At 38.5% G+C, this 17,047-nt stretch overlaps 2 protein-coding genes across 2 annotated transcripts; both read right to left on the minus strand.

The window, feature by feature from the left end:
- Nucleotides 1-406: 406 nt before the first annotated feature.
- Nucleotides 407-8,377, minus strand: LOC135473453 (multiple inositol polyphosphate phosphatase 1-like). The gene is made up of 8 exons (XM_064753303.1): nucleotides 8,194-8,377; nucleotides 6,297-6,425; nucleotides 5,095-5,205; nucleotides 3,561-3,698; nucleotides 2,736-2,809; nucleotides 1,983-2,100; nucleotides 1,397-1,601; nucleotides 407-1,013 (listed from the first exon to the last, which is right to left on the minus strand). The coding sequence occupies exons 1-8, from the start codon at nucleotides 8,375-8,377 to the stop codon at nucleotides 599-601; spliced, it is 1,374 nt and encodes a 457-aa protein (XP_064609373.1). The 3' UTR covers nucleotides 407-598.
- A 2,337-nt stretch (nucleotides 8,378-10,714) lies between these two features.
- On the minus strand, nucleotides 10,715-16,267 carry LOC135473454 (multiple inositol polyphosphate phosphatase 1-like). Its single transcript, XM_064753304.1, has 7 exons — nucleotides 16,231-16,267; nucleotides 14,790-14,900; nucleotides 14,178-14,315; nucleotides 13,358-13,434; nucleotides 12,678-12,792; nucleotides 11,652-11,856; nucleotides 10,715-11,157 (listed from the first exon to the last, which is right to left on the minus strand). The coding sequence occupies exons 1-7, from the start codon at nucleotides 16,265-16,267 to the stop codon at nucleotides 10,740-10,742; spliced, it is 1,101 nt and encodes a 366-aa protein (XP_064609374.1). The 3' UTR covers nucleotides 10,715-10,739.
- Nucleotides 16,268-17,047: the final 780 nt, after the last annotated feature.

The raw sequence follows: 17,047 nt of genomic DNA on the forward strand, positions 1-17,047 counted from the left end.
TGTGGGTTTTTTTTCTTCTTTTGTATGTATGTGTGTATATGTACACTTGGGGTTTAACGTAGTTTAACGGTTTTGATTCCGGGGTCTCCCGACTTTTTTTTTTCGTTGATGCATAGGTGGCCATCTCTCGTGCCTTACATTTGTTCATTTCGGTTGTTGCCATGGTTACCAGATTGCAAATTTCCTAATATCGGGTATGTAGATATATACGACTACGTGTCCTGCAGTTTTAATTGTGGTGGATATACGTACATAAGAAAGTAACCAGATATCACACCTTTCCTTCCTTGCCATGGTAACTATATGCATTGTCAATGATTCTTCTATCTGCGATGTAACTAGGAATATATTTGTAAGTATATTCACCAGAAATATTTTTCCATATTCGATGTTTCACTTCTGTGAATTCCTTACACGTGTTACGCATGGCAAGATCTTAACCATCTATAAACGTAAAATACAAATGGATTTTAATTTGTTGGCATTCATAAATTTTTATTGGTCAAATCGCTGCTTCTCGACATAATTCTCTCTAAAGCCATCCAGCAAGTCTTTCAAATTAAGTCAAACAAAATGCCCATTGATACCCAATGATACGTTACCCAATGATAGTGGGTACACACGTACCGCTGTGGGTCACGTGGCCGTCACAGTTATGGTGTGAGCTGTATTCACAGGTTCTTTGGAAGTCACATGTGTTTGCAGCCGAACCCAGATAGGAATTCAAGATGCTGGAGAGAGGACAACCAGAGGCTGGGCACATAGGTAGAGTCAGAGGCTTCTCATTGTGGAACGCCCGTACTTTAGACTCGGATCCACACTGATACTCCACAAAGACTACGTTGGAAAGAAATGGTGCCATAATGCTGGAGCGAAAGTTCCTGTGGGACTGCCGTGCCATGGTCGTCGATCGCGGCGGAGAGCTATCCTGATATGCGCCGAGTCGACTGAGGAAGGGCATCATGGTTAGATCGTGGGCTACTCGGATCATTCCGGTAACGGAAGAAGAACCTCTGCCAAGAGAGCGAAAAACTGTTTTGTTTATCACTGTACTCAAAATAACCACTTGCACTAAAGTATTGTATAGTCAGATTGATTTATTAATTGATTGCCCGATTGCTGTTTGAACGCCATAATCATGGATGGGTGGAGGAAACTAGACTACCGGAAAAGGATCGACCACAAGAGAATCTACAATTTTGGTGTCAAAGGTGGGGATTGAACCCACGCACCTCATGATGTGCTTCGTGGCTAAAGCTATATATACCCAGCTCCCGGTGCGCATAGTGTGATGAATTTCCAAAATTCATCACCTGTATATATGAGTTAGTTACGATTAAGGCACCTTTTTAGATGATTTGTGTTTGTTCTCACGCATGGCGGACAATGTCTTTACCTCAAATATCCGATCAAGTCCTTCACGAGGTCGCACGTTTGCTCATAGTTAATGCTGTGCCCGTAGCCGAACTCCCAGTAATATCTCAGATCCTCGTAATACTCCATGACTTTAATGTCGTCGTCAGAAAAGACTGCGCACCATGGACTCGACCGGTATACGCCGTGTTCAAACGCGCATGCGTCGTACATGGCTTCAACGTCATCTGCAGGAACACGGGCAAGAAATGTTGACGAAATAATAATAATTGTGTACCTAATACAATGCATGTACTTCTTGGTGGTATATACCTACTCTTGATGAAAATTGCTATCGTCTCATTAAATTCGTATTAAACTGTATTCTACAAATTGCTTTGTAGAATCAACCTATGCAGCGGCCTAGCAGACTGTTAACACTAAAGTGATTACTATCTGCGATAAATAAAGTTATTAACGCTTGTACCTGTGAATGTACTAAAAATGAAGTTTAATTTTACAAAATGGGACACATTAGGTCATCCGCTCAACACACGTATGTTCATATGTGTGTGTGAACATGGTATGACTTGCATTTCACCAAAAACATTAAAAAGAAAAAGACTCACGGAAGGAAACCGTTCCGTGTTGCAGCCCCAGACGACTTGTCACTGCACTGATGACTCCCAACATTTCGTGACTGTCACGGAAATCCACGTGATCCACCAGAGGCTTGTCGTGGACGGTCTAGGGGAAGAAGAACCACACAACTTATAAAAACAACTTTATAATATAGTAATTAACATAGCAAGAGTCATACTATACTGAACGGTATTGGCTTAGTATGGCAATGGCATGGCAGTATATATAAGCCATAACTTTACCGAACATGACCACGGTTCGTTCTATATAAGTGGATGGTAATCTTGAGAAAATCAAAACTTTACTTAACGTGGAAATGGCTTACACTATATACAGTAAGTGGACGGTCTTCTTCAGGAAACCATAACTTTACGTAACACGTGCACGTAATTGGTATGTATCATATACAGTAAGTGGACGGTTTTCTTAAGGAAATGATTAACACCATAAACAGTAAGTGGACGGTCTTCTTGAGGAAATGATTTACACTATAAACAGTAAGTGGACGGTTTTCTTCAGGAAACAATAACTTTACTTAACATGGAAATGATTCGAACTATATAAGTGGACGGTCTTCTTGACGAAGACATCACTTTGCACAACATGGTAACTGCCCCATACGCGCGGACAGCCTTTTTGAAGAACCCACAATCTGACAAAGTAGCGCTATATCGCGGATGACATCGCAAAAACTCCATAAAAATAAGCTTTATTTTACAATTACACCAGTGATAACGTACCGTTCTAAACTTCTGACAACACCCGTAAAACAAAAGCTTTGAGTCACAGTGCGACGCCACAGACATGTGAATATCTGCCATGAAAGAAAGTAAAAAGTGTGGCATTTGTTCATGGTTACAGTTATCGGTGTGTTATAAAGAATTATAACGGTCAAGGTGCTATGGACATTTATGACAGAACTGACACAAAAACCCAACGAATATAAATAAGCATGTAGGGTTTATGATTTTCGAATAATATAATTGGAGTGCTTAGTCGACTGAGCGGGGAGCACTATTGAAATTGCTCATCAGACTTTTATGATGAGTATTCTTTGTCGACACAAACGCATATAAAAATGTTTGGGGGATATTTTGGATTTTGTTTCAAACAATTCTTCCTCACAACCACTTAGGCCATTATTGTGAAAGTTGGCACACCTGTTTTCGTGAAATCGTATTCAGATGCCAGCACGCCCTGTTCATCAAGGCGCCAATGTAACCTCTAGTATCATTGCCGTGCAACAACATGGAATAAGTTTTGTGGCAAGCTCTACACACAGAGCACATATTTTAGATTATTTACCAAAAACTATTACATGTGCAAGGAAATGCAATAACTCCTTGATAAGCGCAAGGAAGTACTGCTAGCGTGCAGTTTTAATTGCCTGAAGCACCTGTGTGAGGGTTTAGACCATGTTTTAGGCCTCTTTTGACATTTCATTATAATTTGATGCGTCTGAGTTGATTATTTCATTCGAAACATTTTATAGTTTTGTGAGCTTATAATATTAACCATATTTTCATACCACTGTCATTGGACTTTGAATGATATACTCAACGCACTGGATTGATTGAAGAAGGCGTTGGCGATAGCTCTGGCAGTGTCCTCTGTCCGTTGGATGTATGTGTGCTGGAAATCGTATCGGTCTCGTGAGTAAGAACGACCAACCAGGTTCGGGAACCGTTTTTCATACCGTTTGCCTGAAGAAAAAAGGCTCAAAGTTCAAATCTATTATCGTGTCTCTTTGTGACTGTGCAAAGAATGATAAACCGAGCAAATACTTTGATATACCTTGAAAAATACTTCGATCGTCGACAAATACTTTCATAAAAGATGGACCCTTAGATCGTATTTTATCGTATATGCTCTAGCATCACATTCTACATCTTAAGATTCACTGGCTAGACTTTGTGAGTTAATAAACTTTTATGAGGTCTGGATTCCATCGGTGATAATTCAACTGAGTTCAAATTAAAAGCAAAGAACACACTAAAATGAAACACATGTCAGATGAACATTGTTTCGTGAATATAGATTGATTTATTTTTTTAGAATATTTTTCCACCTAGCAAAATGCATTTAAAACTGTGGATTCAACTGTGGCATTTTCTGACCACATGGAAGCCAGTGAAGTCACTTCATCTTCTTGTCACTTGACACACATAGATTGCTTTATTCCATCATTCAAAATGTATCTTCATTCAGGCAGTTTTTAATGGTCTTTCATCTGATGAAGAGTTCATTATAGTGTTCTGTTTGCCTTTAGGTTCGTACACATGGAGAACAATTCAGCCCAACATGTCACTGCATACATCAAAGGATGATTTAGCATAATAATTTATATATGAAAGTGTTAACAGGAAGTGTACTTTCATGGTAAAATAAATTTCAAGTTTATCAAAAAAATTATGGTTACATTAACACCACAGATATCTAAACATCACATACTGACATCCAGAAGTAAATTTTTGTACACATTTCTATCCATGGTTACATTAACACCACAGATATCTAAGCATCACATACTGACTTCCAGACGTAATGCTTGTAAACATTTCTGTCAATGGTTACATTAACACCACAGATATCTAAACATCACATACTGACTTCCAGACGTAATGCTTGTAAACATTTCTGTCCATGGTTACATTAACACCACAGATATCTAAACATCACATACTGACATCCAGGAGTAATGCTTCTAAACATTTTTGTCCATGGTTACATTAACACCACAGATATCTAAACATCACATACTGACATCCAGGAGTAATGCTTCTAAACATTTCTGTCCATGGTTACATTAACACCACCGATATCTAAACATCACAAACTGACATCCAGAAGTAATGCTTGTAAACATTTCTGTCCATGGTTACATTAACACCACAGATATCTAAACATCACAAACTGACATCCAGAAGTAATGCTTCTAAACATTTTTGTCCATGGTTACATTGACACCACAGACATCTAAACATCACATACTGACTTCCAGACGTAATGCTTGTAAACATTTCTGTCCATGGTTACATTAACACCACCGATATCTAAACATCACAAACTGACATCCAGAAGTAATGTTTGTGATCTCACCTAACTCATAAGCCTCTTGCTTCCCACTAGCTGCCAGTGCTCCTGCGTCATGAGAGTGGAACCGATATTCCCAGTGCCGGATGGCATCCTGATCCGCTTTACACAGTGACCCTGGGAACAAAACAAGAATCAGTTTATCATATCCATAGCCCACGCAGTGCCTTGAGACATATTTTACTCACCTAGGCACAATGTTGAGAACCACTATGCGTTAAGTCTTGGTCTCATATTTACCAAACGTCTTAAAACTTAAATAAAAAGTTTAAATACATCTACAATTAAAATATTTCGCTCTTGGAAGTTTAAAATTTGTATACTGATCCCTGACTGCAGAACAATAAACCCAACACAACTTGAGTAATTTCCTCTTCTGAGTTTGTTTTTTAAAGCCTGTGCAATTTATGGCAGAACTCCTTATGTTGCGTGATAAATATGATCCCTGGACCCGTATTCATCAAGCCACTTGAGACTTAAGTAAAAAATTCAAGCACAGCTACAGCCAAAATATTTCACTCTGGACACATTTTGAACTTCTCAGAGTAAAGCATTTTATTTGTAGCTATGTCAGAATTGTTGACATAAGTCAAATATTTCACTCTGGAAAGTTTAATCATTGTACACAGACTCATTACTGCAAAACAATGTAATAACCACAATGTCAGTCTTTTCCTGTTCCCAGTGCAGAATTTAATGTTGGCCGCCGTTGTCTAAATGAATAATTCTTGAGGACGGCGAAAACACCAATCAAATAAATAAATAAATAAATAAATAAATAAATAAATAAATAAATGTACATTTTTAAGAGCTTGCAATTTGTGACTTAAGTCTTAAGTTGCTTGATAAATACGGACGCTGGTCTCAAGATTACAAAGCTGTCTTAGACTTCAGTCAGCCTAAGTCCTAACTTCAAAACTGGTTACAGCGTTAAAAAATGTTACGCTTGAAAAGTTCAAATCTAAGTACAAAAATAAAGTCGCAAGCTAAAACCATAAAGTCTGACCTAAGTGTAGAATTAAGACAGCTTCATGGTGCTGGGGGCTGAACCCCTATGGCCTAAGCTTTCTGTTAACGGATGAAGTCGACACATATCATTAATACATAAATGCCGCGAAACGTATATTCGCAAACTACAATTAATTCAATACCGAATTACAGTACATCAGTTTACCAGTTACGCTTGTCACCTTTACAAACTAACTAACCTTTATGCATGCTGTCCACGGCTAGAGTATGAAGACGAGGAAGATGTCGTTTCTCAAAGTCATACGAGCCGTCTGTTGGGTAACGAATTCCATGCCGAGACAGCATGTAAAACTTTCGAGGTTGGCAGCCTAAAACAAAGAGGGTAAGAAGCCACTCGTGGTGCGAGATCGAAGTATTGCTAGCCTGGTGCTGTTTTATTGCCTAGTTTGAGTAGATTTTCCCGATGTTTTAGGTGCATTTCTTTTTATTTGTAGACGGCATATTTATATTAAAAAAAAAGCATTCTTTAAGCATGTAATTCACGACTAGACCTAAGCAGTAAAACGAAGGATCGTCCGGTCCAAATTTGAAATGGGGCCTCCTTGGCACAAGGACATCAGGAGCATTTCACCAAGTGCGGTCGTTGTTAGTTCAAGTCCAGCTCATGTTGTCTTCCCCTCCAATGTACGCGGCGAGACCCGTAAGTATTATGCGGATTGTCGTAGGTTTACCTCGGGCCTCTCCGGATCCTCCCACAACAACGCTTGCCGTCATCGAAATAAGTGAAATATTGTTGAGATTGCGGGGTAAAACAGGAATCAGATAAACAAATCACGTAAATGTATCAATTTGAAATTGTACGAGAGCATATGTGACGCTTCACTGGAACAGTTTATTTAGGAAAATAAGATGGCTTGCAAAACTCTGGTCCACGGGCCGGTTTCATGAAGTTAACTTAGCTAAGTAAGCCTTTAACTACCATGACAACTTGTGTTGTAGAGATATAAAGTGCACTTAGCCAAGGGCGACTTAACGGAAAGTAAGCTTAATGAAAACCGGTCCCAGATCTCACTTTGAGAAAGTCGCTGTGTGTTCATGCCCAGCTCATGCTGACTTCCTTTCCCACTGGACGTGGGGAAATCTGCCATCAACCTGGGGATGGCTGTGGGTAAAAGTCTTGTAATCTAGCATTATGCTACAACTGGAAAAACACATGTTTAACATTTTAACGCGTGGTAAACATCTCTTTGCAACAGATAATAAACGTGGTTAATGTTTAATTGTAACATACTCAAACATGTTTATCCAACAACTGATCATAAGATCGCTTTATTATGTTGACCATATACGCTGAAAACTTTAAATCACTCCGTTTAAGCAATAATCACATCCAATTTATTACATGAATGATTGCATTTATACAATAAATGTAAGTATTTAGAACACAATACATATATTTATAAAATAAATCCATGTATTTATGAATCAAATACGTGTATTTAAAAATTAATAAACCTTTAATGTGTTAAACGTTCGCAGTTAGTACAGTGTACACATTATTTAAATTTTGGCGCTCATATTTTATAGAATTTAAAATTTGAACATTCAGACAATATGTTTTCACGAAAACGGCAACCAGATTTGCCTTCACGATATCTTTATCCGCTCCAGTCATGACTGGCAATCCGGTTTCATCCAACCACAAACTAACCGTATCTGCGAAAAATTCATGGATATGGCGTTAAATAAATAAATAAATAAATAAATAAATTCACAACTTTACATAAGCATCAGACTGATATCTCCATATGCAGGTGGGTGCATCTTGATGCCAAGATACAACTTTGGGCGGAGGGAGAAGGATAAAACATGGTTGAGTATGTATGAAGTTGTCACACACCGGCAGCGATTCACGTGTTTCTCGTATCCCAGTTCATCTGGTACGCCTGTATTTGTGCTGTTGTTCACCCTGACCTTTTCTCGTATTACTTGACAGGGGACAGTATTAATGAAATATCTTTAAGTACTCTGTATATAAATATGACCAGTGTCTTATATTCAGTAAAATATAAAAAAAAAATAGGCGTACTGTAGAACAGGGCGTAAAACCATCAATAAATATAAACAAATAAATACCTGGTAATCCGAAGTCCTCTCCGTGTCCTCTGACGTCATTATAGTCGGTATGGGTGGAATAATGTCTGTATGGGGAGGAGGCAGTGCTGTAACAAGTATCCCGACGGACGGGCGACCCGAAGCTCTGACCACAGACGAGCAACACAACGCTAAGAGCGGTCCGAAAAAGCACCATGACCGACATGCTCTATCAGCTCTTATATTCTATAATGTGATACCGCGGAAGTTTGGATGGCTTTATCACAAGATTAAATGAGGGAAGAGACAGGTGTTTGAATCACATACCTACATGTAAAGGATCAACCTGGCCCGATTTGGCCATGACAGCAAAATGGTCCCATTTTGTATCTGACTTCATGTAAACTTGATCTCTTATCTTTTTGTCTATGCAAGAAGAGAAAGCTTTACTTCGTCCAGATCTTCGAGCCATTCAAGTGCATTCTTTAACCGTTCATTAGTGCTCGATAAGTGTGTGAGATAGTTTCCGTCAGTGGAAACATTTGGCTGATTGTAAAAAATGGTTGGCATCCACATGGTTTAGCTGAGAGCAACATGTGGTAAACCAAATCAAAATGTGATATGTAAGGTCATCTTGAATCTCTTTCTATCTGATTTAGCCAACGCCTAAATCTGCTACGGGAGTTTCAAGTTTGTCTCTAGATTATGATGTGGGGTGATATTTTAATCTATAGCTCGACATTAGAGTTTAATAGGAATAAAAAAAAATGAAATAACCTTAACCTATTCGGACAGTCATTTGTGTAAAGATTTACTTATTTGATTTATTTAATTGGTGTTTTATGCCGTACTCAAGAATATTTCACTTGTACCAAGGCGGCCGGCATTATGGTGAGAGGAAACCGAGTAGATCCCAGGGGGAACTCACGATCCATCCTGTCAGGATGGATCACGTACGAACGAAAAAGCCAGCGTGTGCTGGATTTGAACTCACAGCAACCGCATTATTTATTCATTTGATTGGTATTTTACGCCTTACTCAAGAATATATCACTTACACGACGGCGGCCAGCATTATGGTTTTATTCTCAGTTTAGTCTAACACACAATAATATACCTGATAGTCGTTACTATAAGCACCTGTATATATTATTTATTCATTTACTTTTTTCACAGGAACAGATAATCACGATGTTTATGATCACCATAGTTCACATGCCTGTATTATATACAAATTGTAAGTTAATGGGATAGAGCAAGCTCCATGGAGCTTTATTCCCGCCAGTATGTTTCTGTATGTTTATATGAAACTTATCTTTTGTATATTATATTGGTGAACAAACAATGGTGGGAGGAAACCGGACAAAGCCCGGGAAAAACCCATGACCATCCGCAGGTTGCTGAAAGACCTTCTCACGTAAGGCCGGAAAGGAAGCCAGCATGTGCTGAACTTGAACTTGAACAGCGACCGCATTGGTGAGAGGCTCCTAGGTCATTACGCTGCGCTAGCGCGCTAATCAACTGAGCCACGGAGTCCCCGCAACCGCATTAGAGGCTCCTGAATCATTGTGCTGCGTTAGCACCCTAACCACCCTCCTATAGACACAAATGCTGATGAGTTAGCGATCATTTTGTAGACAGTAGAACAGAGTTGATCAGTGTTCGGAATATTTTACTCTTCGTAAACAAAAACACTGCACCTTGCGCCTGTTCGTGGAAGTAGCCTTGGCATATTTCTCACACGTTAAGACACGCTACTTTTTTTAAATGCAAGACAAACAGGTCACATGCTTCCTTTCTGTTTTCATTAAAGACCATTTATCCTTCTTCCAATCTCCAAGCAAAATAAGTCTTCTTAGCACACATTTGTCAGTTACAATTTGAAACCACAAAAATGCTTTTGCCTATTTTCTCGAAAACATCGATCGTCAACAATTTGAGGGACATCCTCAAGAAAGAGAGGCATTCAGCACAGGCCAACAGCAATGTATGATTCAATGACTTTAGCTCACTGACCGACTTGAAACAGATAGGGCTCTGCACGTATGCTGTGTCTGTCACAAGACTCGTATTTCAGTAGGGGGTGGACCGAAAAGACTTTCTTTTACATGTACGTATAGATAGCAATGGTATCACTGGCAATGGCAGATTGGATACCCACCGGCGCATGCGAGTCTCAGTGTACTTTCACCATTAGATGTTTATTTGCAGAAAATCGCTTCACCAGCAAAACGCATTTTAATAGACATATTTTGAAGTAATGAACATTGTATATCTTGGATTAAAATGAGGAGCATAGCCCGTCTAGTGCATTCATTTGTTGCGGTCTGTAACATGGCATTATTGCAGTCGAAAAGATTTGAGGTAGATCACAAGCACTGCAGCCTTTTTTTTGAGTGTTTGTTTGTTTGTTGTTGTTTTTTTGTTGTTGTTGTTGTTTATTTTCTGCACAGTCGGAACCTACTTGTTTAGGTAAAATGGCCACACTTTGCTTTTGAAGTTTTGGAAGGCTTTCCAAAATAATACAAAACCTTCACGCATATATCTTGGACAGATACACCCTTTAATTATGCATACAACTGTTTCTGTCACCCAATGATAGAGGGCACACATGTACCGCTGTGGGTCACGTGACCGTCACAAATATGATGTGGGTCATACTCGCATGTTTTCTGGAAATCACACGAGTTCGCAAATGATTCCAAATAGGAATTCAAGATGTTAGAGAGTGGACAACCAGACGCTGGGCACATGGGTAGAGCCAGGGGCTTCTCATTGTGAAACACCCGTACTTTAGACTCGGATCCACACTGATATTCCACAAAAGCTATGTTAGCCCCAAACGACGCGATAATACTCGACCGCCATTTCCTGTTGCTTTGCTCCGCCATGTTGTTTGCCAGAAGGGGAGTGGGGTCTCTAAAGACGCCAAGACGTGCACAGAAAGGCATAAGTGAGCTATCATGTCCCACACGGATCATACCGGTAACCGTGGAAGAATTGTCTCTAAAATTGAATCATAAAAAATCCGATGTTATTTAAAATGATATAGATGGTAAAGTTTCGAAGTTTTATGGTTAAAAGTTTAACGGCGATGTCGACCAACAATGGAAAATGTTTTGTTAATCGTTTCAATTGAGAACATGTGTTCGTCATTAGAAATCAAAAGAATACATAAATTAACGCATTCAAACAATCGGCAAATAATCGATTGCAATTTTACATTTGGCAAAGTAAACGATGGCTTTCTCTTACTAAGTGGATACACGATGATCAATATTTGGCTGACGAGAGAGTGCTTAGGCTACACTGAATTTTAGAGACCGTACAAGTATTCAAGCGTGATCAAGTTTGTAAGCTTCGATTAAGAAAGTCTTATCTCCACTTTCAGCTTTAGGATCCGAACACATATTCACTGTCTTTAAAAAGTACATTAGGTGACCAAAACAAACACATTTGCTATTAGCATCAGAATGAATAAAGTCGGACCCAGAGCTTACTTTAAATATGCGAGGAGATCTTTGACCAGGTTACACGACTGTTCGTAGTTGATACTGTGTCCATAGCCGAATCCCCAGTAGTACTTAAGATCCTGATAGTACTCCAGTACCTTTATATCCTCGGCGTAGAACGCAGCGCACCAGGGGCTGGTGCTGAGGATACTGTGTTCAAAACTGCAGAGCCCAACTAGCACTAAGACGTCGTCTGAGAGAAACAGGATAGATAGATCAATTTAATGATAGGTTGATGGGTGTTTATCGCTGTGATCAAGACTTTTTGACGTATGCTCGGCAGCCAGGTTTAATTGCAGAGGAAACCAAGTTCTGGTAGGAAACTACCAACCCCGATAAAAGAAGATTATCAGGGACCTCATAATCTCTTGACTTAAAGCCGCAGTCGAAACTGCGAGAGCTGGATTCGAACGAGCGATCTGATTGGCCAAGAGCCTATCAGTCGCAGCGACACAGTACTTTAAAGTACATACCGCCGAAGGAAAAGAAATTGAAAAATATGTGAGTTGGTTTAGCTAAATACAAAACGGAGTTGCATTTGACTCCTAACTAAATCTTCAGCGAAAAATGTAAATTAAGAGAATTTTATGGAAAAATCCGCCACTTGTCTACACTGTCCGCTCGAGGTGATAACATGCAAATGAGGCAGTACAAAGATTGCCTACAATGCAACGCTCGCTCGTGGATCACACATGTAAACAACATGATAAAATGTAAGCCAATCAGGTCTAGTAAACCAAATAAGTTCGTCAGTTTAACTTTCCGAAGGTCTGTGGTTTTACTCCGGGCACTCCGGTTTCCTCCACACATAACACTGCGAGCTAAAAATTCTTGAATATGGCGTCAAATCATATTAATAAATAAATCATGTTTCAATTGGCTTATACGTGGAGACCCTAATGGGTTCATTATACCGTGCACCATTGCGAATATCAATTTCAAATTCATAGTCTGCATAAAACCCAAAAATATTTTGTAAGGATGTTACACGTGGAACAGATATTATACACATACTTAATGATAAACTGTCTTGAAGTCCAAGTCTGTTGGAAACATTGTTGATTACAGCCTTCATTTCCGGTCCTCTCCCGAAGGCAGCCTGCTCTTTCAGCGCTTTATGTTTCACAGTCTGGAAAGTAAAATGACCGATAAATTAGCCAAAATGTAAGGCCTGTGTCAGCAAAGTAGCATCGCACTTAACAGGTTAGATAATGTGCTGTGAAAATAATTTTAACAGCGTGGCCGGCTTTCACTACAAAATTCAGCTTAACGACATCCTTTCCAGCCTAAAGTCTTTCCAGGCTAAACCGTACAGTCTGTTATTCCTCCTTAACGTCGTTATGATATTTCTTCTGCAAACTACCAAATTCACCAGATGCCGCTTTTAACAAAGCTGCATAAATTACATTTCTCCTAAGCTTTTCAAAATCGACGTTTTTTGGTTTATAGGGCGTCATTAAGCCACGTGATTTACGACAAAAGTTGCGCAGAATTGAAGTACGACATTTTCTGAAAGTGGGCCCCGAATCGCAATTATCCGGGAAAAAGTACTTGCAATAGATTTTATTCTGTTTCTAAAACACAAAACCAAACCACATATATATATATATATATATATATATATATATATATATATATATATATATATATATATATATATATATATATATATATATATATATATATACACTCACCTTTTGGAATTTATCGCAACAATCGTAAAACCTTAGAAGCGGGTCACATGATGCAGGGTTAACCGCCATGTTGAAATCTGGGAAGACACGAACGTTCAGAAAAAGCTGTTTAGAAATCACTACATATGATTATGGTACTCCAAGCACAATACTTTGTGAAGTAATTCACTCACTGGTGGTTCAGTTTTGAAAGAAAGAAATTAAATTGGAAGGATACTGTGAAATAACTCGTCAAGCCAAGGTGCTAGTTCATCAGTATACGTAAGTGATCAAAACTATACAATAATAAAAGTTTGAATTTCTTAGGCTTTCTTAGGCCAAAATAGGCAGCCACGTGTCTACTGTTAAAACAGTAGTTTTAACTATTGCAGTGCCTGTATTGAATGACGTATTAACTCTACAAATATGGGTAGGTTTTCATTATAAACTGTGGCTTCAATTTTCATCAGATTTTCACATTTTAGGACAATAATCCAGGAGCTATGGCAGCGTGAAAACTGAGTGGTCGGTAAACACAGTTCCCAGCACTCAGCGCCAAGTGCGTCCACCTTCAGCATCACGAAGAGCGTAAACTGTCATTACCGACCACTCTGTTTTCACGCTGCCATAGTTCTTGGGTTATCACCCTAAAATGTGAAAATCTAGTGGAAACTGAAGCCACAGTTGATAATGAATACTTACTCTAATCACTGAGTCAACACCTTATTTATATACTGAGAGAAAACTATTATATACAGTTGTTTCGTGGGTCTATGTTTTTGTTGAGTATATGTAAACAGTTTAGTAACAAATCAACTAAGAACAGATTTATTAGGTGTACCCGATCTGTTAAACATCCCGTTGGCTATAGCACGAGCGGTATTGAACGTCCTCGGTTTGTAGGTATGTTGGAATTTGTACCTTTGCGGCGTGTAGGGCAAGCCGAGGAGACTGGGAAAACGATGCGCATACCGCACACCTGAGAACAAAAATTTTTCTACGCTGGTATTTACGTGGCATATCAATTTATTTTACATATGTGTTAAAAATATTATATAATACTGTAGCACTGCAGTGTTTATTATGGTGACGGTACTCCCATCCACATTGATTATACTATGCAAACAAGTCAAAGTGTAACGGAAATTTGAGGCAATAGTCAGCGACATATACAGTCCTTGAATCAGAGAGTTGTTGGATAAAAAGTGTGCTAAGCATGTACCTTATATTTGTAATGAACTGTGCTGTGATTGCTGTCCAGACACCGACAGAAAAAGGGATAAATAAGGAAGGAAAATCACTTTACGTTTAACGGCTTATAAATCGAAAAATCAAGTATAGAGCATGTTCTTTATGACTATATAAGTGTAGCCACAGTAAATACATACACATTAAAAGCATGTATACATCCTAAAAATGTCAACCTCCAAAGCCGCGTTTTGTGAATATTTACCCAAGTCACGTGACTCTTGTACCCCTGTAGGGGCTAAGAGCTCAGCTTCGCTTGATAGAAAAGAGAATTGCCAATCCTTTATCTCCTCCTGCTCCTGCTTGCAAAGTGTGCCTGTTAGAAAATGTACATACAAACGCTTTAATGGTTAATATATCGATCTAGAGACAAAGGCGTAGGTCATGATAACTGAAACATAGTTTAACGCCATTTTTGCAGTAATGCTCCCATACTGTGTCGACTTTGCTAAACTAAAGAAGAGAAGAACCTGAGGACAACTCAACACGCCCATATAAGAAGGCCAACAAATCCACAAAACCTTGAATCTTTGTTTTAAATAAAGACGGCAGTTGTTGGGGATAAATGGACACGGTAACATAATCAGGCTTTTACAGACAAAAGTGGAACCTTTGCTAAAATAGAATCGAGGGTTACCGAGGATAACACACAGAATCTAAGAGCGGTAACCAGCGGAACATTTGCTTAAATCGTAGTCATGACTGCTACTGGCTTCCAGAAACAACATAAGGTGATTTACATTGTCACAAAACTGCTTGGAACCCTTGGTGAATGCTCACAAAGTCAACAACATGTGGGTTTAAAGCGGCAGTTCATCAGTTACAACAGTTTAACTTTAGCCAAATGATGATGGGCAAAATATATTTACCGTGGAAAATGGAAATCAGATAATACCTTACAGAATACTCATCACTGAATAGATCCGGAATATCCTCCTTGACAAAGTTTGATAATCCATCAAGTGTTCAGTTTATTACAACAAAGATTGCCGCCAAAACTTCTCTTTGTATTTTTAAGTGAACATAAATACTCAAAAATAATCTGTTGAATACAATCAAAAGGCTGCTATTTGATTGATTTTAAACAGATTAATCTGTTAAATATAACAAGCATATTCTGTTAATTCAACATCACCCTTCTATCAGAATAACAGGATGTTGTGTTGAATATGACACAACATTGTGTTATACATGTAGTAACAGAATACATTCTAGCATTACTCAGGCAAAAGACTGTCTAAAATTTAACAGATCAATTGTTTGAGTGAACTATGAGGTGAAGTCGGTATCGTTAAAAGCGTCAAGCCAAACTTTCTCCACAACCTTTTTCATAGATATTTTGGGAATATCTGTAGCACCATATAGCAAACGTTTTCAATAAGGTAAAATACAGTAGACTAAAAAAAAAAATATGCTAATTCTAACAGAAATTCTATTTGTATGAATGATGCTGGAATGTATTCTGTTATTATGACACACTGAGTATTCTGTTATATTCAACATAATATTTTGTTGGTCAAGTAGTGTATTTATGTTGAATTAATAGAATATATGCGTGATAATTAACAGAGTAGTCTGCTGCAATAGCAAAATGCATTCTAGCATCATGCAGACTACAGTCTTTTTTTAGTCTAGCCTTTTCGTACTTTCTCTCATAAAATCAGAGGTAACGGCTTGAAGCATGGTGACGTATTCCTGCTGATGCTATCAGCGCCTTTGGTATTATATGTAGGTGAAGAACCGTCAAATCACATATTTCGTAAGAAGACTCCATATTTGTCTATGAGAAACGTTTTTAAAATTGACAATTTCTGTGAAATCTTCTAATGAACTGGAGATAGGATCAGATAATGGCATATGTAAGATATTCAAAGACTTTAACAACATGAATCCCAAATCCATTTTCAAAGACAACCTCAAACACGGATGAGTATCCGCACACAACAGAAATTTCCCATTAAATTTCCCAAGATAATGAGAAGCCCGGAGAGCATCGGACATTACAAATCTCATTACCCTTTTCCAAGACAACCCGAAGCCTAAAACTCTAGACAAGGAAAGACATTGAGCAACTAAACTGATGTTTGTCCTATAAAACCGCTCTTTCATACCATTGACAGGCTGTTCCGAACGAGTTGATGTATCTGTGGACTTAGGGCTTGAAGAGGCGTGAACTGCCCACGTGTCGGATACCGAATGCCGTGCCGGGAAAACATATAGAATTTACGGGCAGTACATCCTGAAATATTTAACGTTTTTCATTACAACATGTTAAACGACGGAATTGAAATTACCACAATTCAAAAATGACATGGTCACTAAAACAGGCTATGCATTTATGTACATTTGTCACATTGCGCCATATTATGTATTGCATGAGGGCGGTGTGTATATAAAGAAAATAAAACATCGGAATGGTTTTATATTATTAAGAAGATTGAATACGCTGGGGAATATTATTAT

The sequence above is a fragment of the Liolophura sinensis genome, chromosome 8 (genome assembly GCF_032854445.1).
Source record: "Liolophura sinensis isolate JHLJ2023 chromosome 8, CUHK_Ljap_v2, whole genome shotgun sequence".
In the NCBI taxonomy this organism is placed as follows: Eukaryota; Metazoa; Mollusca; class Polyplacophora; order Chitonida; family Chitonidae; genus Liolophura; species Liolophura sinensis.

Excerpts from the sequence above, each read along its gene's own strand:
- LOC135473453 (XM_064753303.1), bottom strand. The coding sequence starts at position 8,377 with ATGTCGGTCATGGTGCTTTTTCGGACCGCTCTTAGCGTTGTGTTGCTC. Across the intron at positions 2,810-3,560 it reads CGCCTTCTTCAATCAATCCA|ATATTCACATGTCTGTGGCG; the intron begins GTGCGTTGAGTA and ends CTTTCATGGCAG. Across the intron at positions 1,014-1,396 it reads GACTTGATCGGATATTTGAG|AGGTTCTTCTTCCGTTACCG; the intron begins GTAAAGACATTG and ends CTCTCTTGGCAG.
- LOC135473454 (XM_064753304.1), bottom strand. The coding sequence starts at position 16,267 with ATGCTTCAAGCCGTTACCTCTGATTTTATGAGAGAAA. Across the intron at positions 12,793-13,357 it reads GTTGCGATAAATTCCAAAAG|ACTGTGAAACATAAAGCGCT; the intron begins GTGAGTGTATAT and ends TTTACTTTCCAG. Across the intron at positions 11,158-11,651 it reads GATCTCCTCGCATATTTAAA|AGACAATTCTTCCACGGTTA; the intron begins GTAAGCTCTGGG and ends ATTCAATTTTAG.